This window comes from Peromyscus eremicus, chromosome 8b (genome assembly GCF_949786415.1).
Source record: "Peromyscus eremicus chromosome 8b, PerEre_H2_v1, whole genome shotgun sequence".
Lineage (NCBI taxonomy): Eukaryota > Metazoa > Chordata > Mammalia > Rodentia > Cricetidae > Peromyscus > Peromyscus eremicus.
Genome location: NC_081424.1, coordinates 53,533,910 through 53,558,277, shown reverse-complemented (window position 1 = coordinate 53,558,277; position 24,368 = coordinate 53,533,910). Strand labels below are relative to the sequence as shown.

The 24,368-nt window shown below is 47.8% G+C and overlaps 1 protein-coding gene across 1 annotated transcript in view; it reads right to left on the bottom strand.

Moving 5' to 3' along the window:
- The window catches only part of Zdhhc14 (zinc finger DHHC-type palmitoyltransferase 14), a 260,731-nt gene that overhangs the window by 32,338 nt on the left and 204,025 nt on the right, over nucleotides 1-24,368 (bottom strand). The window contains exons 4-5 of the mRNA XM_059272812.1: nucleotides 9,079-9,216; nucleotides 5,793-5,841 (exon numbers count right to left, since the gene is read on the bottom strand). Of these exons, the coding sequence (XP_059128795.1) occupies nucleotides 5,793-5,841; nucleotides 9,079-9,216 (187 nt within the window). The remainder of the gene's footprint in view (nucleotides 1-5,792; nucleotides 5,842-9,078; nucleotides 9,217-24,368) is intronic.

Below are 24,368 nucleotides of genomic sequence, written 5' to 3'. Positions count from 1 at the left end.
GAGACTGAGACAGAGACTTGACTGTTCTTTCTTGGCCAAGTGTGGAATGTGTTTTGGTGGGTTTCCTTATTAACTAGGACTTCTGAATGGCCAGGACCACATTTAGAGGGCTCTGCATGGGCGCTCTCCTTTCTGCCATTTTCAAGGTCCTGGGTCACCTCTTGGTGGGGCTTCAGGTGTGAACCCCACAGTCCTCATTACAGAGACTGTGCAAGGGTATCTGCTGTTTAAGACATAAGAAACTGCGTAGGTGGCCTACGGCTGTGTCTGCCTGGCAGCCACTACTGAAGCAGGTGTACCTCACAGGAACGGCTCCTTCATCGTCCAGCAGAGGGACGACCCTACCTAGAGGCAGAAAAACACAGCTGTGCCGTCACCTGGCCACACACCCATGACTGTGGCAATTTGCATGACTGACTGACCCTGTAAAAAGAGGAAGGGACTGAGATCTCTTTCACAGTTTCATCTGACCACAACCCTGCCCTCAAATCTCCTTCGCCTGTGTGAGGAGTTCCAGATTCATGGTGGAAGTGACCAGGATCCCAACCAAACTTCCAACTGGCGCTTTGAAGAAACAGAATCTGACAAATGGGCTCTAACGGTCATTTAGGTGACAAGGTGTACAAGAACAGTGGGAAGCTCTGGAAAAGAGCAGCCACGGGCTGAGGGTGTGGGGAGACGTTTCTAGTCATCAGAAGGGACTGCAATGGGACGGGACGCATCCAGACATGGCTCACAGCACAAGCATGGGCAATATCCAAAGTCAGTAGTAGGGAACAGATGCTCGATTCTGAGGCGGTGTCCATGGATGCACAACATTCCCAAGATGCTTTTGGGGATCCTTTAGGTAAAGCCCATGTTCCTGTCAATTTCCCCACTGGACACCAGTTCCAATCTCCTCCCTCCTTCTCTGTGTGCAGCCCTGCCATGGTCGCCCAGCAAAAGGTACCATCCTTAACCTCAACTTCCCGAGTGCTGGGATTATAGGTATGTGCCACTGCACTGGGCACTACGACCTCACCTTTGGAATGGTAAATAAAGGAAGAATTGTAAATATTCACCCAAAGAACACACTGGCTATACATACTTTAGAGTGCAGAAAGTATTTAAAAATGAATGAGGTAGATTTATCTCCAGGTAATATTTTGAAACAAAATCAAGTTGTAGAACAATGCAAAGAGTAGGGTCCTTGTAAGATTCAAGCAACCCCTTAGCCACATACAAGTATGTGTTCCAACTTCATGAAGACCTTCTGGAAGGACAGACAAACTGACAAGGAGTCCCGCACCATGGAGGGTCAGGGAAACCCTTCCTTTCTTCCCGTTATATTTCTTTTGGAATTACTTTAGAACTTCAACCTTAATCAATTCACTACCCACATTGTGATCTTATGCGACATAATTGGGGTCTTAGGCTTCAGGCCTCCCTTCCTCCCATTGGCTGGGTGTGGGGTGGGGAGACATTGGCCTCTTTTTCTGAGTGGAGCAGGGCTAGTGTGGGGAGATTGTGGCTCTTGCTTAAGTGCCACTAAGGATGTCACTGGATTTCCCCGGCACAGGGGCAGCTATACACAGCACTGAGGGTGTCTGTCTCTATTTTCTCATAGTCTTTTGGACATCAATATCTATCAGCATGGAGGGGCTAGCCAAAGCCCATGCTACCTTTGTTATTTTCCCTCTGTGCCACATGGCGTCCTTCCTGCCAACCTTCTAGTAAATTCTATTAAAATAAACCAATGCCCATTAGTCTGTGGGTGCCTCTCAGGCGGGTAAGTGTCACAATGAATGCAAATTGGAGATAAAGAGGCTTTCTAGGGGGAAAGCCTTCACAAATGCCGAATCAATTACCATTTGATTTACCAACCACAGGAAATCCTTTTCATTTTGGGAGCACTGAACAATAAGTCATGATTAAAAATGACTGGAATCCCTTAAATTGGACATGAATGCCACGCTACACTGATGTGATTGTGAATGGCAGGGTCCCCTCTCTGGGGGCTTCCTCAAGGATGCCCAGGGCTCGCTGGCCTCCCCTGCACATGTTCCCAAGGATTTCTGCCTTGGAGAACATGAGGAGTCTGGGAGGCAGTGTCGTCACAGGGCTCCCTAGCATGCCTGACCGGTGGAATTTTCTGTGAGGTGCAGTTTCCACACATTTCCCTCCTTCTGTTAGACATGGAGGCAACTAGAGAGGATCCTGAAGTTACAGTGGGTGACAAAGACCTGTGCGTGTGTGTGGTGTGTGTATGGTGTGTGTCTGTGTAGTGTGTGTGTGTGTGTGTGAGTGTGTGTGTGTGTGTGGTGTGTATGTGTATGTGTGTTGTGTATGTGTGTATGTGTGTGTGTGTGTGTGTGTGTGAGAGAGAGAGAGAGAGGGGGGGGTAGATCTTTGAGGTTCTCTTTGTAAACATCTCAGAACTCACCGATTCTCTTCAGTCTACCCAATGTTCGCATCTCCCTGGTCTCCTGTGACCCTTTATCTCCATGGCACCCCGGCACCATCTTCTGTTGTGCTGTGAAATGTCCCCTACAGTGTGATTTCCAGTTAGTGGCAGTGTTTGGGGAGGTTTGAGGATTTGGGGACCCTAAGGTTTAAATGGCAGGCATAGGCCACTGGGGACAGGCTTGAGGGCCAGGGCCAGGCTCTGTTTCTGGTCCTGATTTTGTTTCCTGTTCTGCCAAGATGAGAGGAACCTTGAGCACAAACTCCTGCCTCAATGACCACCACCATGAGGAACCACTTTGTCACAGAGATGGGAAAAGTAACACATGTCCTCAGAATGGTCACTGTCTTTCCCTTCTCGTCCTCACCTGTTCTTAGGCCATGGATCCCACTGCCATGCTTCTTCCCACCACGCCGTCCCTTGGCCCACATAAGCACAGTCTTTGACTTTAAGTACCCAGACCTGCAGACGTTCACAGAGGAAGAAAAAGCAGCCATGTGGTGTGTGTTAGCTTGCCACTCTAGCCCAGGCCCTTCTGAACTGAATGAGCTTCAAAGGCCTGGGTCACTTGTCCTCAACCTTGTGACCCACAGGTTTGGCTCACGGTAAGAGATCAGCAAAGGAACTCTACGGGACGAGCTGCCATGTGGCTCTCCTCTGTTTGAACCCCAGTAGCCGGGTGTGCTAAAGGCCTGGTCCTGTCCTGTGTGTTCTCCTTTGGTCTCTTTCTCAGGGCAGTCTCATAAACCTGTGGTCGGGGCAGCTACCTAAGGGGCCACTGCCCAGAGGCCCCTTCCTCACAGCCTCTGCTTCCTTGATGTGAAGATCAAAGGGAGGCCTTGATGTGCGGGGCAGGCAGGGGGAGCCAGGAAGGGAAGAGAAAGGCAAGGGAGGACTATCCAAAGGCGGAGGCTGGACCCCCAGCTGTGATGCTGACTGGGAAGTAGCCTACTGAGTCCCTTCTACTCAAGGCTGTCTGTGACCTTCTCTCTCCTTGTCATCTGGGGTGTGTGTAGGGGGTCACACTGGTTCTACACACCATCCAGGCTGGTAGGAGCTGGGAATTCTTTTCTCCTCAAGTCCCGGCTGCCATTGGCCAACATTGCCATCGTTTATGTTGACATGTCCAGTAAGGGAGTGTGGTTGACCATTAGGCACCTTTGCTTCCCATCTCTCTCACTTCCTCAGCGACACTGTTTTTAGTTGGATATTTTTTTCAGAATAAATCTGCTATGAGAAACCTTTGGGCCCTTATTTCTCGTCAAAATATTTTTATGCCATGGTCAGGAGACCAGGAGTGAGGCCACTGGAAGTCGGAAAACACAAGTTATCTCCTCGCTCTAGAACACTCGCCAGTAGCCACTGGGCTGAGCCCAGCAGTCAGGCAATCCAGCTCACACCCTCCTCCGGAAGCTTTATGGAGCCCTGTTCTGAAGCCTGCAGATCTAGAAAGGGTGAGCTATGGGCACCACTGCCGTCAGTCAAAGCTCTGTGAGCATGCAGCATTACAGGTCAGGTCAGACTCCCCCACTGAGTACTGGTGACCAACCTCGGGGCCAAGTTTCATAAGATAGCAGTTCTCAACTGGTGGGTCGTGATCCCTTTAGGGGTTGTGTTTCAGATACCCTGCATATCAGATATTTACATTACGATTCATAACAGTAGAAAAGTTGCAGTTATGAAGTAGCAAGGAAGTAATTTTATAGTTGGGGTCACCACGCATGAGGAACTGTATTAAAGGGTCACAGCATCAGGAAGGTTGAGAATCACTGTCAAAAGACATGATTGATGCTGTGAAAGACACAGGCAGGCTTCACTTAAGATCCACCGAAGCGCTGGGCGGTGGTGGTGCATGCCTTTAATCCCAGCACTCGGGAGGCAGAGGCAGGAAGATCTCTGTGAGTTTGAGGCCAGCCTGGTCTACAGAGCAAGTTCCAGGACAGGCTCCAAAGCTACACAGAGAAACCCTGTCTTGAAAAAACCAAACCAAAACCAAAACCGAACCAAACCAAACAAAACCTAAAACAACAACAACAAAAGATCCACTAAAGCCATATGCTCTGGCAGGTTACAGAGACAATGGCTGTAGGGGAGTTGGTCACCCTGGTGCTATTGGGGAGTGGAATAAAGGATGCCATTCCTCCTTAAATCTGTGCTTAGTATCTCAGGCGAGTGCTTGATTCCATGAACCATCCTTTCTTCTTGCTAATCGGTAGCTAACTTCAGTTTTCTGGATCACTAAATAGGAGATAGGACACATGGAATTTATTCCTCAACCCCCCACCTCTTTGCTCATTATCTGTATGTCTCCAGTCTCCTTCCACCATACAGACCTCATTAACCAGTTATCATATGACTACTGAAGATGCCTTGGTAACCAGCCACACACACACACACACACACACACACACACACACACACACACACACGCACGCACGCACACACTTGTTTATAGATCTATCTATATACCTCCAGCACTGCATTTGTCCACATCTCAGGGCTCAGCAGTATGGGTGTCTTGACTTTAAAAAGCATATGTTTACATATGTGGTAGAATTCTCTACCATCTCTGAAAATCACTCATGAGAATAATGGAGAGTTCAAATGCAATTTACCCAGTTATGTGAAAGAGAAAGAGCTGAGTCCTGAGGAGCTGGGTCAGCAGGTCCATTTGTTTGATTTCACAGCCTATTCAGCACTTAATAGGCAGATACTTTTTCTTTTAAGATTCAAAATACCATGGTGCACACATATATACACTGTTTGGGAGGGTGGGAAATGGTTCCCATTGATCTAAATGGCTTGAATCTCACCTTTCAGGTTTGTGGAAGAGAGGTCTATGTCTAGAGACAGTATAGGTCACTGCGCTTGCGGAGGAATGCTGCAAGGTATCCCAGCACAGCCTCAAGTGGCCCAGGAGCCTCACCTGCTGCCTCATGCCCCCAACAGACCCACACCTGGGCATCCATGAAGGTGAGAGGTACCTGCCGATCACAGTGAACATAGGCAGGCTCACCGCTCTACTTGTCCTAGCCTAACCGGATGGAGTACCAATCATGGCTGGCTTCTGGGGTGGGGAGGGGCAGAGAAGACTCCACTTATAGCTTTTCTAGCTAAAGAGCTCTTCAGTTTAGACAGGGCTGCATGAGTGTCTGGAGACTCGATGTTCAGATGCCATTTATCATACAAGTGAATGTTCTGCAAGACTCCCGATGCCTTACAGAATGAATAAGAATGTGATTTATGAGAAGAAACACCAAAGCCAGGGCGATAAAGAGGTAAGAGTGTAGGGGTTGATGAAATACTGAATCCACAAGCAAGGCCCCCACAGAGCGACCAGAAAGGATATCTTGCTGGACTGTCCTTAAGGGCATTGAGGAATCCCGTTTGCTGTGAACCTGTGGGAACGAAGCCAACATTTAGTATGCAGACATTCACCCCATGCTCAACACTCTCATCTGCATGAGAATAATAAGTGTCTAAACATCAATTAAACAGTCATGTTTGGTGTTAGGGCACCCAGCTTACTGATCAGAGGTCATGATTTCCCTGAAGCCATTCAAGAAGATGGTAGATTCATAAGTAGAACCAACATCTGCAGGACATTTTTTTTTCAATGAAAGCAGATGCGTGTCTGTATATTTTCCCAAAAATTATAGCTTTGATTGCTCTTTTGTTTTCCTCTTTTTAACAGGAAAACAGAATCCTACATAATCTCTTCTGTTTTGCCCACATCTGTTAACATTTGGCAGTAGAGGTCTTAGGAACTTGGCTGCCAACAGTCTTCCTTCTTGGACGCAGAGTAAACAAAGCTAATGTTCATTTACTGACTCTTTTTGGGTGAAGGTGTAGTCCTTGTCCTGTGATCTTGTCCTGCAAGAGAACACTGAGGGGCTTGAGTTCAGCTACATCTGATGAGAACACGGATTATTGCCATCAGACTTCAACCAAATTTGAAAGTTATTTTTATTTGTGTGTGTGTGTGTGTGTGTGTGTGTGTGTGTGTGTGTGTGTGTGTGACACATGTGTGGGTGCCTGTGGAGATTAGAAGAGGGAGTTGGGTCCTTTGGAGCTAGAGACACAGGTAGTTATGAGCTGCTCAATGTGTGTGCTAGGGACCAGTTGGAGTCCTTTGGAAGCACAGCAAGCATTCTTAACCAGCCCTGACCTCTGAGGAGGAAGTCTTGGCAATGCTATCTTGGGAGATGATTCTGGGTCCCTCTGTTTTGACTTGAAGCCACTGCGCTTCAGGTGACACAGCCTTGTGCCACAGAATGAAAACTATCAAGCTAGTATGGCGACCATTACTTCTTTGTGTTGTTTAATTAGCTTAGCTGGGGGGTGGGGTTAGTGAGTGGCAGTGTCCTAGGTCTCTCTGTGTGACTGTCAACCCATGTCCCACTATACAAAGGTGGAGAGGGAGCTTCACTTGGCTTCATATTTCTCCTCCAGGAACTCCCTCTGTGTGAGTCTGCTGTCCACCATGGAGGCTCGAGGATTGCTGGGTGGCAAGAAGGGCGGCTCATGAGGGAATTACTAATATGGAAAGACAGATGCTTATAGCTTCTCACATCTCCCTCAGTACAGCAGGGCACAGCCAGCAAATGACAAGCTGCAGGCCACTAGCAAAGGCAATCTCAAAACAAAAGGACTGAAATAGACCCCACTGTGTAGGAACCAGGGTAAATAAAACTCAAACACTGGTGAAGTGGGATGAACATCATTCTAAGTCTGGGAAGGCAGCAGACTTCACTCTGTGTGTGTGTGTGTGTGTGTGTGTGTGTGTGTGTGTGTGTGTGTGTGTATGAGAGAGAGAGAGAGAGAGAGAGAGAGAGAGAGAGAGAGAGAGAGAGAGAGCAAGTACATGAAGACAAGTGACCAGGTGTGACGGTGAGAACTTCTGAGGACTAAGAGTGTGAGTGATAGTGTGACAAACTGTACAGGTGTGCATATATGTTTTCCTGGCATTTATATTCAGGATCAAGCAAGTGAAAACTAGTCCCAAAACTGTAGAACGTAGGGCTGAAGCTAGCAATATAATCTGATAGCGTGAAATGGAAGCATTTAGGATTTCCCTGAAGGATGACAGATTTTAAGCCATGCCTATTGGAACCATGTAGAAATTCATTGTGCTGCACAGACTTTGTGTCTGGTTAAATTTTTGGTGCATGATGTTTTTATTTATTTGCAAGGTTTTTTTTTATAAGAAAGTTTATAAATTAAAAGAAAAAAGAATGTAAGGCAAAAATATTCCTTCTGGGTGTCACGTATGTGCTCTCTCCCTGCCCATGTGAATAATCGCTTCCCTCAAATCAGTGTCTAACACCCTTGGTGTTCCCTTTGCTCATGAATCCACAGACTGGCTCCGGGCTCCACCTTTGCCATTTTGGGATTCAGAAAGCCCTGAGAAAGGGGATCTCTGCAAAGCCACCTTGGCACCAGCTCCAGCTGGCATGGAAGAGGACTCTGACGAGGACTAATCTTTTCTCACAAGCTCACGAACTTAAGACTCTCAGGCATGGATTACAGATTTGTGCCCATTGGGACAAAAGACGCATAGTCAGAAACGACTGCAGTTTAGAATAGTGGGGAGCCTTTGGGTAGTTGATGTAGTGGTTCCCCTTGATAGATGCTGAGACCAATGGGAGCCGTTCTGCACCGCTACTTCCCCAGTCCGTACATGGACTCCACCCGTACAGAAGGAGTGGGAAATGGGGCTGGCCTATGGAGACTTAGCCCGCTCCATTCATGAGATCCATGCTGGCAGGGGAAGAAAAGAAAGCCTCTCTGTTTAGATACTTCCAGGAACACCCCAGAGTGAGGCTGTGTGCTCGCTAATGGGTGCTTACACTCCAGGAATGGATAAAAGGCAAAGCCGCTTGCCAATGTGGGGAGCCACTCTAATGAAAGTTTAAAGGCTCAGATTCGCAGTTCAAAGCCAATTAACTTCCTTCTCACCATCCCCTCTTGTGGGAAAGTGAATGACTAAAAGAAACTCAGTATGAACTTCAGAATAAACGGAAAAAAAATGCTGATTTCTTATGCAAATAAAGTCATTTACACTCAAATCTAACTTTTTTTTTAAAAGTTGCGTTCTTTCTATGTCAGAGGTCATTTGTTCATATCCTTGCAGAAAATTGAGTACCTCATTGAATGTGCCTGAGGAAACCTAGTGTCTGTCCCCAGCCATGTTCTTCCTCTAGGGAATGTATATTCTTAAACCATGGGTCAGTAGATAAAGAAAACAGACTCAGATATCCAACGGTTGTCATTATGCTTGCCATTTCTCGTGCAAAATGGAGGGATGAACCTCTCAGGGGATCCCCAGCAGACATCGCTGAGGTTGGAGAGGGCACGCTTATCAAGGGGGGAGTCTTGTTAGGGTGAGTGGAACCTGGTCCAGGTGCCACCTGGAACCTGCCGTTGGAAGGATGGGGTCGAGGAAAGATCGAGGGGTGAAGAGGGATGGGCAAAGAGAAAAACGGAGCGGGCAGGCTGGAAGTGAGGAGGGGGATGGGGAAAGAGAAGGAAGAGAGAGGCAGAAATGATCACCAATCATAAGTCAAAATCAACTCAGACAAGCCAAAGTCGGGCAAATGGTTACATACGTAATCTGATTTCACCAGCATACTTACGAAGAATGACGTGGGTGATAACGAATGCAAATATAAAGACTGTCAGAAAAGACAGGGATAAAATAAACATATAAAAAAATCTGTAGTTTCTTTTCCCCACACAGTTGCCTACCCAGGGACAGTGGTGATCAAATCGCTCTGAAATGAGAAGCAGAAAAAAGAGAAGTGCAATTCAGTTAATAAGAGCTCTGTTTACACGAGGGAGCCCCTCCTTCCCACAACACTCCAGTGATATAACAAAGCGATATCATATTGTGTATTTCCAAATGCTTATTAACGTCGAAACGTTTCAGGAACGTAACTATGCTTCCAACAGAACGCAGGTGTTTTGAAACACCAGATGTGGATCCCCCTCAAATGATTATTTAAAGAAGTAGTAGGGCACATTCTCAAACTCAGGAGTAAAGACTCAATTCTTCCTCAAAAGAAACCTTTGTGTTCACAGAACAATTTTCCCTTACATGGTTCCAATGCCATCTGATGACAGGGACTGGGCTGAGTTGGGGCTGAGTACATCATTGGGTGGCCTCCTGATACAGTGAGTGATTACAGAGTCATAATGGGCCTCGGGCAGGACAGAGAGACCATCTTTTCTTCTCCCATCCCAGTTATAACCACTTAACATAAACTAGTCACATACACTGATACATTCCTATCGGGAAAATGATGTCACTATACTTTCTTACAGACAAGCAAAACGAGGCACGAAGACACGGGAGACTGTGTGCAGAGGCAGCCAGTTCAGCAGCAGAGTGATCAGCCCCGAGGCCAGGCCTCTGGAGGTACCTTGTGTCCTAGCATGTACACGGCCCGTGGGCCTTCATCACGGCAGCAAGCTGGGGTTGGGCATTGTCTGCCGTTACTCTACTGAGCCTAAGTGCAAGCCTTCAGGCTTCTCCTTTTGGGAAATTCACACCAAGTCTGCAATGCATCTGCGATTTGTTCTTCCTCTCAGGGTGATGATGGCAAAGTGCTTTCTCCTACTCTTTAGCCGATCTTCTGTGCAGACTGACTGCGGCATGTCATCCTAACAACCTACTCACAACAGACCACCTGTCGTGAGCTGGGAGATGCCCAACACTCGACTTAGCTTCCGATTCAGGCTCTTTCCTCAGCTTACTCACTACCCCATTTCCATATTTTCTCTCTCTGTGTGGCCTTCACCAGACATAAAGGGAAGGTGCTGCCCAGTGTGACTTCATAAATAAAACGCGACAGAGGTGGCCGAGGTGGTAAGATTCAGGAGCCACTAGCTGTGGATCCAACCCCACTCCATGCCGTTTGTTGCAAGCGCGCAAGGACACCTGGGGGACGGTGGTGGTCTAGGAAATGGAAGGGACACTGGCCTGCAAGCAGCATGAGCAAGAAGCAGTCATGGGGAAGAGAGAGCAGCCGGACAAATTGCAGAGCTCGGTGGCCTGGTGACAGAGCCCATGGCCCATAAGATAAAGACCCTTAAGGAATGTGATTACTATTGGTGTAGCCCTGGGAGTTCCACATGAACACACACTGTCAGTGAACATGATCATAGAAACTGCCTCACTGTGGCCAAGGGAGGGTGGGCTACACAGGCAGAGTGTGGAGACTCTTTAGGGCCATGAGAACCTCCTGGGTAATGACAGATGCCTCTTATGCCGTCAGCTATTTGTTCAAGACTGCAGGCCCTCTAATCTCTAACGCAAGCCATGGACTCTGACAATATGTCAACACAGGGCCATCAGTCCTAACAAACATGCTCACTCTTTGGAAGTGATGGAAAGGCTGTGTGTGCACAGGGGGTGGCGGGTGGATGGGAACTCCTGTATCTTCCTTTCAGTTTTTCTGGGAGTCTACAATCAAAGCCTTCAAAAATTAAACAAGCAAACATCATGTCCCCAAGTCATCAGTCCTCCATCTGTACATTGGCAGGTCTGCACGATGAAGAATGGAAAAAGAGGAAAAATATCTGCACCAGACAGATTTTCCTCAAAACGATAAAGCTATATTTCAAGCAATGACTTTTCCTCTTGATAGCTGAGTGCAGAAAATGGGACTGAGGGCAGAAGCCAGGAGCTGATAAGCACCTGGGGGGCCAGAATCTGCCGTCAATAGTGCACCCTGGCTCTGCAGATCCTGTGTAGAGATGGAGCCTCTGAATGACAGGGAAACAGCTCTCAGCAAAAAAAAAGCCACATGCCATGTGCAGAGGAGCCGTTAGCATCTAGAAGCCTCAAGAGGACAAAGTTTTACTCTGTGTGGCCATTTCCTCAGGGTAGGCCTTTCAATTTTAGCTCAGAAATCGTTAAATCCAGCCAAGCCATGCTGTGGAGCTCTCTTGACAGCAGAAGGACAGACAGCCAAGGGTGACCCAATGAGTCTTATGGGTTCCAGGAGGCCTCTGGGAAGCCAATGCTTTCAGAGTGGGGCTTGGCATCTGGCTCTCCCAAAGCCTGGCCTGGAAGCCATTTCCCTTAGAAATGTGTCTTGCTGAAAACTCTCTTGGCTGACAAAGAGCAAAACTGCAGGCCCACTGAGCAACATGTTCGCCACGGACTGTTTCTCACATCTTCTGCAGATATTGAGTTCACGATGTCTACTGGGTCTGAAGCTCCCATAGGCCCCCCATATGGACCTGGAAAGCACAGTATCAAAGGTCTGTGAAGGAGCCTGGAGGTTGCTATCTACTCTATTACCCCAACCCTGTACTCACAGCATCCCTTTTTCCCTTCCATTGCCCACTTGTAGAGGGGCCCGGCATGCTTCTTTCTCTTCACTATGGACTCTGCACAGGTAAATCTTTCGTCTGATTTCATCAAGAGCCAACTGTATATTGACAATGCCCAAATGGCCACTTCCCACCTTCAGCAATAGATGCCTCTAGACCTGGCTGGCATGTCAGGTATGCCTTTTCCCAGAAGACTTCCTGTTACTCTTTACCACACATAAGCCTCTCTAGATGACTATCCAGCCAGCTACCCAACATAGAAACCCATTCACCACCACTGACTCCACCCTTCTGTCTCCAGCCATATCCAATCTATGAGCAAGTCCCGTGGGCTCTGGCCCACTTTTATTTGAAAACACACTAGATTTTATTTGTTCCCAGCTGCCAAAATATTGACTAGGCTCCAATCCAAGAGATATTTACTAGAGGACTGAACATACCTGTGTGGCACAGGACTTCCACAGGTGATATGGTTAGAAACCCAAGACATTCTCTAAAATGATGAGTTAGCTGGCCGGGGCATCCTGACCATTCTTCTGATAGCATTCTGCTGCCCTGCAGTGGTCTGAGGACCTATCTGTCACTCCACCCTCCTAACCCCCCATGATTCCTGAGGGCAGGATGGGGGCTTTTAGGATCATCTCTCTTAACCTGGCACCCAAGAGACTTGTAATAAGTATGTATCATTTACAGGAACAAATGACTTCTAGTGCCTGTAGCAGGCTTAGGAATGTGCTGGTGGGCAGCTGATGGTCTTGAACAAGGGTGGTGGAAGGGAAGTTACTGGGTATGTCCACAGGGAAATACAAGGGGCCCTGGCATATGGCGATGCTCAGCCAAGTCGGGGGCTGGATAATGCACTGAACAAGCTGGCATTGTGAATCAGCTGTTAGAGATGGATGTGTGAGGCAAGGCAGCTTCATTTATAAGCTCTTCTGTGGAGACCCTAGAGAGACCCAGATGATGTAAGGGTACCAAGTCACCTGCCTCAGATCCTAAGCAAGCTCCCAATGGTGTCACAGGGAGACACCATTCAGGAAAAGGAAATAAATAGGCTCCTACCTTGCAGCCTTAATTTATTAATGATCACAGGAGGCTTCCAGCCACACATACAGTCCATCCAGAAGCAGTACTTTCTATTCTATTAGACAACAGACCTCTGCCATCTCTACGTTCTCTATTTCACAGCCCAGGAAGCCCTGAGGAAGGCAAGCAACCTGAACACCAGTGGTCCAGCCACTCTGGGACTCTGTGCAAGACACATAGTCTCTTCTCTGGTTAAAAGAAGACCTGGGAAAGGTCAAATATGAAAGAGACCTTAGGGACAGTGGAGCGCTGGTAAAGCTGAACAGAAACTGGGAAGTCACCAAATCAAGGAAAGAAAAATGCTTGTAAAAGTTGTGTTTGAGCCGGGCGGTGGTGGCACACGCCTTTAATCCCAGCACTTGGGAGGCAGAGCCAGGCGGATCTCTGTGAGTTCGAGGTCAGCCTGGGCTACCAAGTGAGTTCCAGGAAAGGCACAAAGCTACACAGAGAAACCCTGTCTTGAAAAACAAAACAAAAACAACAACAACAACAACAACAACAAAAAGTTGTGTTTGAAGGATGCCAGAGAAAAGAACAAATTTGAAAAACAAAACAAAACAAACAAACAAACAAAAAAAACGGAAAAAATTTGAAACTTCCCAGAAGTTGGGCTCAAAGTGGGATTTAGTACTGTATTGGTGTGGCCTGTGGTCCCTGTAGGTGATCTGGAGCCAGAATTCAGTACTGTATCGGTGTGGCCTGGGGTCCCTATGGGTGATCTGGAGCCAGGATTCAGTACTGTATCGGTGTGGCCTGGGGTCCCTATGGGTGATCTGGAGCCAGGATTCAGTACTGTATCGGTGTGGCCTGGGGTCCCTGTGGGTGATCTGGAGCTGGGATTCAGTACTGTACTGGTGTGGCCTGGGGTCCCTGTGGGTGATCTGGAGCTGGGATTCAGTACTGTACTGGTGTGGCCTGGGGTCCCTGTGGGTGATCTGGAGCCAGAATTTGGCCTTTTCTTTTTTCTTTTCTCCTCCTACCCTCTTCTTTTCGGAGACAAGGTCTCATTATGTAGCTCTGGCTGGCCTGAAACGTGCTTATGTAGATCAGGCTGGCCTTCAACTCACAGAGATCCATCTGCCTCTGACTCCCTGAGTGCTGGGATTAAAGGCGTGCACCACCACCCAGATAGAAATCTCCTTCCCTAGCCACAGAAACAAGCAGTCTTAGTTCCCTAGAGTGACTTGAGAATTCTGTGACACCAGAGAGCTGGGAACCACAGTGGAGATGTGAAACCTCTAATCTAAATGTTAATTGCATCCAAATTAAGTTAAATGTTTTTAAAGATTCGAAGTGGAAAATTGCTTTTCTTTAAACCTCAGGCCTTTTTACCTGCAAAATCAGGAGAATTTCCCCTTCTAAGGTATTTTTTTGTTTGTATTTTAGGACAAATATTAAGACACAGTGACACACATCATTACTTGGCCCTATGGGTTACAGAGCAATCCTGCAGGAACAGCTGGAAGTGAAGCCTAGTGAGGGTCCGAGGACCGAGTCACTAGGGAGTTTCTATTAGCAGCTGCCCTCTGCACTCGAGGGTGGGAAGGTTTTGGAAAAGCACCCTTGCATCGGTCACTTTGAGACCCTTGCTTTTATACAGCCTAGGCTCCCACCTTGCCAGGATCAAGGCATTGTGCAAAGCACTTAGCATAAATTGTGTTATTTTGTTTTTAGTGCCTACACGTGCCTGTATATGTGCATGTGCATGGATGTCAGGGTTGGAGAACACCCTTGGGTGTTGTCCCAGGAATGCCGTCCACCTTCTTTTAAGACAGGGTCACTCAGTGGTCTGGATTAGGTTAAACTGGCTGGCCAGCCTTCTCCTGTCTCCACAACCCCAACTCTGGGATTATGAGCCTATATTACCACATCGACTATTTTTACACATATGCTAGTGACCCAGTGTAGTCCTCATGCTTACAAGGCAAGGACTTTACCAACTGAACCGTCTCTCCAGCCACATTCTTACCCTTTAATTACCATACAGGCCCAATGCTATTGTTCCATTGTACAGGTGAGGAAGTGGCCTTGGGACCAGCCGTTCATCCAAATTCTGAACCTCTTTCTGGGGCTGCCCCTGACGCCAGTTCTCTGCTGGTCAATGTGCCACGTGGCTGGTCTGCCTCTTCTGGAGCAGCTCTTTGGTTGTGGCATTTCAAGGGTTATGTGGGCTCCAGGCTCAGTGAGCCCACAAGAGTGAGGATGTTTGGCAAAGTGCTGAACGGGGGCAGTATGCTTCATTCAGAGGTAAACACCCAACCCATGTCTCGAAGCTTCTACCCTTGATTAAGAAGTCTCTTAGCCCCAGGAAGGGGAGACTTAATCTCAGCCGGGGGAACACTGGGGAAGTAACGACTTTTAATACAGCCCTGGGAATTGGACAGAGCTGTGCAGTGGATATCATAGCTGGGTATGTGGAGCCAAGCAAGCATCAGATAGGAAGTTTCTTCCCATTCCTTTTTTTCTCAGCCCCCTCCCCTCAAACGAGTTCTATCTAATTTGCTGGAAAAACAAAATGATGTGTGTTAACTGTGTGACCTTACAGTGCCTCCAATGGGGATTCACTCACAAAGGTAGATCAATTCAGAGATATCTTTGGGGTGGAAAATTAAATGCCCAAAGATACCATGTCTTATGCCTGCATGGGCTTTTACCATCTTGGCATCTTTCCAGTGTCTTATAAATTAATATTCTTTGGCTTTCAAATCTGTTTCTTAAAACAAATAAACAACAACAACAACAACAACAAAAAAAAACAACTAAAACTTTCCAACATAAAAACAGTTAGTCAATGTAGAATTGTTGCCTTTATGGCACAATTCAGCATCACCTTGGGCAGCTGTGTGGTCCACGCTAACGTGCCCTGCTCCTCCCCATCTCTGTGGTCTCATTGGCCTGGGTCAGCTTCCCCTCACCTGGCAGGTTGCTGGGGTTCTTTTGCACATGAGTTTTAAAGGGGTTTGACTGATGGACAATCACGGTCCCTCCAGTCATCCATTGGGCCCAATTATACCTAGTTGTCTCCTCCAATTGTCTAGGTTTGCCATCTGTCTTTAGCTCCAGTTTTCCAGTGGTGATACATTTGTGTCTCAAGGGGAAGGGACAAGCAGGTACTGGAGAGGCCAGCATTCTGAGGCAAGTCATACTGTAACAGCTACTTAGAAGTTGTTTTTGCTAAACGCCCCCAACTCCTTACTTGATAGCTAAAAACAGAACAAAAGCCTAGCATCTCTGTTTCTACTTTATATCTGCCTCCCCTGTCTTAAAACCTGGGGTCAGACTCTATGTGAGCATGGTGATCGCTCGAGAATCATCTGTCTAAACACGGTGATAGCCCACCTGATTTATCCCGTTCAAAGCTGAGGAACTGTCAGCTTTCAAAATGTCCTGTTCCTCACAACACCCGCCAAAGGCACCCAAACGTCCCTAGTCATTGTCCTAAACCTAAATCACCTTAGATCCCAGGAACATCAGAACTTCACAGATCACCTCACTTCAAACAGGGACAATCATCACATGTCCCCTTGAGTGATAAAGACTTCCATAGAGCCACACGGCAGAACCAGACCTGAGATACAGATCGACCAGTCTCCAGTCTGCCAAGCCTTTTTAATGCTGCAGATCTTTAGCCCTGACTCCAATCCTCCCTATATTGAAATGCAGGTCAATCCCCCATGGGTGGACTTACTGTGAGCGACCTTCCCAACTGGTGGATGCTTACCTAACTGTCCAGATACTTCTCCCCCGGCAGGGGCTAAGCACTTTTCCCTACACCTACACCTTCTTTCTTCTTTCTTTCCTCATGACCTGTCTCATAGCTGCAGGGCCCCATCCACCCAGGTACCCGCTGGAGGAAACACACTCATTTTTTTCCCTCTATGCCTGATTGATTATTCCTCATGTCCCGGCAGTCAACAGGAAGTTCTAATTTCATTTTGAGTCTTTTCTGTTCCTGTTTCTGAAGGTCATCATAGCCCATGTGTCTCTATTCCTTCTTTTATAAACCACTGTTACCTTTCCCCTTCTGTGTAGTTTTTACATTGTTGCCAGGGGGACCTTCCAATGCAAATGAGCTCTCACTAGCTTCTTGGCCTGTGTCCCTGGGTGATTCTTGGTAAAGATGCCTAGCTCTCTCCCGACTGGTGGCACCCCTGTGTGTCTGTGTTGCTGAGCATTCTGAAGGCCAGGTTTCTAAGTGAGGGTCCCCTAACTCTCACTTTCTCTTCCTTTCAGAACCACAGCAGCTACATCTAGATCTGTGCTGGACATGGACTTTCCTCGTATCTTGTTTATCTAAAACGGGCCACCGCTTATAACAACAACAACTACAATTCCAAAAATCTGATGGATTTGCAGTTAGGCAGTAAATGTTTGTCATAACGACCCTGGACACTTCAAATGGAGGTCCCGATGTGTGTGGTCTGTGCTGTTATCAAACGATGGTGTACTGCTGCAAGGACACGGGTCTCTACATCAGTGTCCTGAATTTGGGTCCTGGCTTTTTGCCTGTTGAGTAATGTCACCCATAGTTCTTTCCAGCTCTCATACCATGATTCCATTTTAAGAATTGAAATCAACCGTGACTGCTCTAAGAAAATGTGGAAGTGCTGGCGGCCCTCAGTAGAGAAACTATAAATAAAGAATTTATAAAAAACTGAAGCTCTGGGAGACCCAGGTTAAGCCCAGAACTAACTGGTGCCTCTAAAAGCATCCAGGAACTACAAACTGCATATAAAGTGGTCTTGAAAGCAGGCTGGGGTCTATATAGGCTTCTTCAATGCCCAACACAGAGTGCTGCTTTTGTGTCCCGTTGATCATATAAAGTGTGCAAACACCCCACTGAGTCACTGTGGTCCAGGCAGGAGAGCTTAATGAATTCTTTAAACCAAGGTTCCCAGCAGAACAGGCAAAAGTCTCTCTCTCTCTCTCTCTCTCTCTCTCTCTCTCTCATGGTCAAGGGCAGCTGCGTGGTTGATGGGGTCCACTGTGGAATGGACTCATGGGATGGTTTATATAAAAGCAGTTCAGAACTTTGAGATGTTTCCAGAAGGGCATGACATCCACCTTGGACCGTGTGAGTGGACAAGTTATACATTTCTGAAGCCAGTCATGGTTTAATGGCCCGGAAATGAGACTTTCTGAGCTGGGGCTGATGAACATGTGGAAGTCCAGCTGGCTTCTCCGAAGGGTTCATGGAGGATTTGTAAGACCAAGGCACAGTGAGGAGTGGAGAGCAGGAGTTTAACCTAACGGCAGCCGCAGCAGATCCACAGGGCAGCCTGAGGCAGGAGGAGAAAGCCCTCCCTGCTCAGCCTGAGTTCACTGTGGTCCTCTGAAGGCTGCCAGTCCCAGACTTCACAGACCTGGGCTGGGGAGACTTCAGGCTGCTGACATTGTTATAGCCTCGGTGAGGCCAACTGGATGAAGGTGTGATGGGAGCAAGGGAAGGAAGGATAGGATGTCAGAAGAGGTCAGGAAAACCAGATAGGAAGGATCAGCAGCGTGCCAAGCCATCCTGCCTCTCCTCCACTCTGTTTTCACCTCTAGTGCTGTGGTTCTTAACCGTTTTTTCATTTCCCAATGCTTTGGAAATCCCATGAAAACTACCAGCCTGTACCAACCTGCCCCTTGCAAAGTGGCCACCATCTCCTGAAGCCCTACTCCTGGATAGCAGGAGTGTAGATCATAGAAATCAAAGCGACCTATTTCAACAACTAATTTAATTGTATTACTGCAAGAAGACAGGCCAACGGGTGCCTTTTACAGAGCGGCTGCTTTCCTACATGGCATGCTAATACGCCATCCTTAGGGTCTCAGAGGCACGGCCGTGGAAGTTCAGCTGTGAGCAGGTAAGTACTGTGGCTCTCCTGACATAACTCCGCCGCTAACTTAGAAGGGAAGTGGCTTTGTTTGGCCTTTAACCCTAGGTTCTTTTAACCAAAGGTCAGAGTCAACTAGTGGAAGAGCTTAGTAAGTTAGTGGGTCATGACCAGCACCAAAAAAGAACACAAGAGGCCGCACCAGGCATTCCACGTGGTAACTACTATTTCTCAAGACTTTACCTCTGAACTGGGGCTCACTGGGCTGCCACTGAGAAACGCATTTCTTTCTGTGAGTCACAGGAAAACACAGGGATGAAAGCTATCGCTTTAGGGCACAGGAAAGGCCCTAAACTATTTGCTGGGTAAATACACGTTTGCTAGGTTGTTCTATGGCAGGCCCAAGTCTGTGAGTAGTTTTTATGATGTCATTTCCATCCTGCAAGATAGCAGGAATACTGGTCAGGTTTAACCTTTAAAAACATATATACCTCGAGGATTTGCATAGTGTGTGTGCATGTGTATGTGAGTGCGTGTGAGTATGTTTGTGCACATGCATGCATGTGTGTGCTTGTGTGCATGTGTGAGTGTGTGTGTGTGTGTTCGAGTGTTTGGAGGCCAGAAGTCAACTTTGGGTCTTCTTCAGTTTGCTATCCACCCATCTTATTTCCCAAGACAGAGTTTCTCTCTGGCAAATTTGCCACACAAAGCTGCCAGGCCAGTGAGTCCCAGGGTTCTCCTTTCCTAAGCACTGGGAGATTACAGGTATGCGCCACCACACAAACCTTTTTTTTTTTTTTTTTTTTTAATAACATGTTTCCTAGTGTGGCTGAACTCAAAACCCCAAGTCTCCATGCCTATGTGGCAAGTACCTTGCCCAGTGAGCCATCTTCCTAGTCCCAAGACTCAACGCCCTTCTGGGAGGCTTGAGGTGGAGTCACAGGTGTCATTTAATTTAGACCAGGTGAAGGAAACCTTGTCTTTTTTTCCATTGAGAGCCCTGACCTTACCATAGAGCCAAAAGAGCAATAGAGTTTTAAAATAATTCCTTGTTCTCCAAAGAGGAGATGAGCACAGAGGTGACGATAGATTCCTAAGAGGAATCTTGAGTTTGTTCCCCTTCAGCCAGTGTTGTCCATGAGTGTTACTGCTGGGGAAGCCCCACCCAGGAGAGAAACAGATGCCCTCTTGGAGCTTATATGTAGATAGGGCAGAGACATCACCAAACAAGCCCATGCATGCATCTGCCAGGACAGCACAGGTCTTTAACGCTAAGAAAGAGTAGCAAAGAGGCTAGAGGAGTGGGGGATGGGAGGCTTCCCTGAGGCATGCATACCAAAATGTGAAGCTGAGAAAGGAGCCAGAGGCTGAGAGCTGGAGCCTGAAGGCATTGAGAAACATGGTGCACACCCATCTGGGGCATAGGGCTTGTGGGATGGTCACAGGGCTCACGGGCCTTCAGACAGGTGGAGGGTTCTGGTTCCTCTTCACTAGTGGTCAGATTCTGTTGAGGACAGCTACCCTAGTGTCGGGCAGAAGCTGGATGTGTGGGGAGCAGGAATTGGGGTTTGGGGTTCTCTAGGAGACCTCTGTATGGGTAAGAGCTATTGGTAACCTGTGGTTGCTGTGATGGGACAGTGTGTGTGTGTGTGTGTGTGTGTGTGTGTGTGTGTGTGTGTGTGTGTGTGAGAGAGAGAGAGAGAGAGAGAGAGAGAGAGAGAGAGAGAGAGAGATGCAGTTGGGGTCTACCTGGTGAGTGAAAGCCCAGAATAGGGAGGGGTCAGGGAGGTGCCCACTGGGACTCTCTTACACATGAGAAACATTGACACTCAGTGGGGTCACCAGGGAAGACGGATGTGGGGTGTCTGTGTCTCCCCAAGCAGAACTGTCTGGTATCAGTTACATCTACCAAGTCTGGAGCTTGGAAGAGAGATTTGAGCATAGAACTGGGCACACATTCCCAAGAGACACACAGCCGCAGACCCTACATAAATAAAAAAGGACAGAGCAAGTCTAAGAAAGCAGCAGCAGGAGAGAGGAGGAGAGGGGAGGGAGGGAGGGAGAAAAGGGAGGGTGAGAGGCAGAGAGAGGAGTCTGTCCAACAGAAACAGACCTCAGTGGAGTAATTGCTGTGGCTTTTTCTGGGTGTTGAAGAGAAGTATTTTTAAAGCTGACTGCATTTGGACAATTCCAGAGAAAGCAGGCAAACACTTGGCCAGAGGTCACCCCTCTGTTGGCTTAGACCCAGCTGCAGTCACAAGCCGTGCAGGACAAGCAGCCTCTCTGGACTATGCACGGACATTAACCCCAGATAGGATGAACCAAAGCTCCAGAAATTCTGCAGTTTAGACATTCCTGTTGGTGCGACACATACTTCCAAAAAAATTTTTTTCTAATAGATGGGCAGTCGTGTTCTTTTGTCTAAAATAACTTCAACGAACAAACAAACAAACAAACAAATACACTGACTATGGAAGACACCATATAAGATAAAATTTAATGTAAATGTATCATGTTAAATCATTAGGGTCCTTTAAGGAAGTGATTTTTGGAGCATCTCCAAGAGATACTGCTCTTGCAAGAGGACTAGGGTTCAGTTCCCAGCATCCACATTGGGCAGCTCACAGCTACCTGTAGTTCCAGCTTCAAGGGATCTAACGCCTTCTTCTGGCCTCCAGGGGCATCTGCATGCATGTGGTGCATATACAGAGAAGCAGGCACACACATATACATAAAAATTTCAAAAGAGAGCGTGTTTTAAAAGTGCTTGTACACATGGGTCCATTTCTTACATGAGAAAGTATGACAGACACATCTAGAAAGTCCTATGGGCAGAACAGCCAGCAATTCTGGTTCCACGGATGGTTGGCTTTCCCACTGGACACTTATACTAGTGCTCTGATTATGGCTGCCCAGATAGCTAGACTATGGACAGAGAGCTCTGGCTCTGCATGGGGGTCACTTTTTGTCATAGTCTCTTGCTGGAAATGAACAAACTGACATCTTGACTCTTCATTCTGGGGACAGACAGCTCCAAAGGGACAGCTCTGTTCTTGGTACCCCAACAAAAGTTGAGCTCTTGGATCTAAGATTAGACCCTAGGGAGTGTCTCTCCCTTTTGGAGTGGGTAAGCTCAGCCCTGCCTCTTCTCATTTGCTGTTCAGCTCCTTCCTACATCCCTGACTCCAGGAGCTGCCCAGAGACTCAGGGTGACACACGCCTAAAACAAGACCTTCAGAGACAAGGCTCATTAAAACCTCATGGGGGCAGTTTGTTCCCACTCAAGGCCCAGATTCCTGACTCTGGTCCTAGGTAAGGTCCATTCAGCCTATCTCTCTATGGGGCAAAGGTGGGTAGGGTTATTGCTGGAACCACAATGATGTCATGTAAGGGATCTGTGGGAGTGTTTGCAGTCATCTCTGTGAAACACCACGAGGATCCATCTTCATGGATATGGAAAACACTTCCAAAGTATGGTAGCATGCTCCTTATTCCCATGGAGGTGAGACCTCGGACTCACCTAGATTCTCTCTGGGGTCCCATGATGGTGCCATGACATCTAAGGCTCTTCTTTCTAGTCATACTAGCTGCAGCACAAGCTCAGAGTCCAGCCTCTCTACTCTGATGCTACCTATGGTGATATGCTGTGGGATGTTCTGTATGGCAAATGTGTTGCTCTGATTGGTCAATAAATAAATCACTGATTGGCCAGTGTCTAGGCAGGAAGTATAGGCGGGACAAGGAGGAGAATAAAGCTGGGAAGTGGAAGGCTGAGTCAGAGAGACACTGCCAGCCGCCACGATGACGAACAGCATGTGAAGATGCCGGTAAGCCACGAGCCATGTGGCAAGGTATAGATTTATAGAAATGGATTAATTTAAGCTGTAAGAACAGTTAGCAAGAAGCCTGCCACGGCCATACAGTTTGTAAGCAGTATAAGTCTCTGTGTTTACTTGGTTGGGTCTGAGCAGCTGTGGGACTGGCAGGTGAGAAAGATTTATCCTGACTGTGGGCCAGGCAGGAAAACTCTAGCTACAGCTACCCCTGGGTGTTTGTGAAGGACTTGCCTCCTCCCTAAGCTCTGTCTCTGAGCTTCACACATGTCTACCTCTGTTCCCTTCTGTGGCCCCAGAAAAGGGGAAGACACTGCTGAGGAGAGAGATGAAAGTGAGGTCTTCTGCTGTCACATCTGTAACACTTTTTATTTAAGGCAATTAAGAAGCCTGCCTCCTTCACCGAACGCCTGTTAATGCTCTTTATGACGCCGTGACACCTTGCAGACTGTACACAGCAGAGCAAAAGACAAGGCTACCATGTTGGTGACGGGGAGACACCTGGTTAAGGGTAACTACTGAATGCTCTGGGTATCCCCTCAGACACAGTGGCCTCCTCACCAGCTCTGGGGGATCCTCCATCTCACATGGAAAGAGCCATACCTTGACTACCCACAATGGTTCCTCTTCCTGGCACTATTGCTCTGGGTTTTCCCAAGGTCTCTGCTCTCTAGGTTTCTGACTGACATCACATACATCATCATCTCTCACTCCTTCCCCCGTGCCTGCCCGCCCGCTTTCTCTCCCCTGCTCCTTTCCTATTCCTTCCCATCCCACATTTTGACCTTTGCTCTTTTCTCCCTCTGTGTGTCTGACTTCATAGGCCCTATCTAGAAAGTATCATATCCACTCTAGCTCTGCGAGGCTCACCTCACTGTTTCTGGGTCCTCATATCTGTGCTGAGCTGCCACAGACCAAGTTCTGGATGACAAGCTGTATTTCCCAGACTCAGGTCATCAGGTAAGACCCAGTAAATATGTGTAAACTTCACCTTTCTTCAAAGCCATGGTGTCCAGCCCTTTGACACTGTAATATGTCCTATACTTATGTCGTGCTACATTCATAACTACATTCAAATCAACACATGTCATTTAAAGCATTAAGTTCTAACATGTGGGGAATGTTAAAATCTGGGAGCCAGAGGGGATAATTGCCTTTGTGCCTCAGGAACATGGTGCCCTGATCGTCTCTCCTCTGACAAATTTCTGGGCTCCACCCAGTTCTTCCTATTCCTCAGCCACCACTTTGGTCTTGGACAGTTACCCGTCCGTGCTCTGTGGCCAGTGTCCCCTCTCCTGGCTATAGCCTGTAGTTCACTTTGCAGAGTGTCCAGAGAGCACACTCTGAAACACACATGCAAGGTCCCTCCTTGTCCTTTGTCCTCGTGATCAAATGGAACCTCCCTGCCCTGTTTCAGCCTGTGGTGCCTTGAGTCTCTGGTCCTTCCCTCTGCCTGTTTGTTCTTGTCCCAGCTCTTCATAGCCCACCCCAGCTTCCCAGGAAAGCCCTTTGACTCATGTGCCTCCCTTTGTCTCGCTAACCGGAACTTGCCCTTAGGAGCTCAAATGGCAGGCTCCTTCCGGTGCACTGAATGTCTTCCTCACATGCTCTCAGATGATGTGTGTTCCTATGCATCATTTACGTCCCGTGTCTGCTAATCATTGGGTAAGACCCCCATTCACCACTGTCTCCCAGTATCCATCTAGCAACAGGGCCAGGCACACAACCAGCAGTCAGTCTATGGCTCATAACTGGGTGAGTGAATGGAGTGCTCCCTGGCTGTGCTCCTAGCCCTAAGGGGTCCTCAGCCCTGGTACTCACTGCCCCTCTCAGCACAATGAGCCCTGA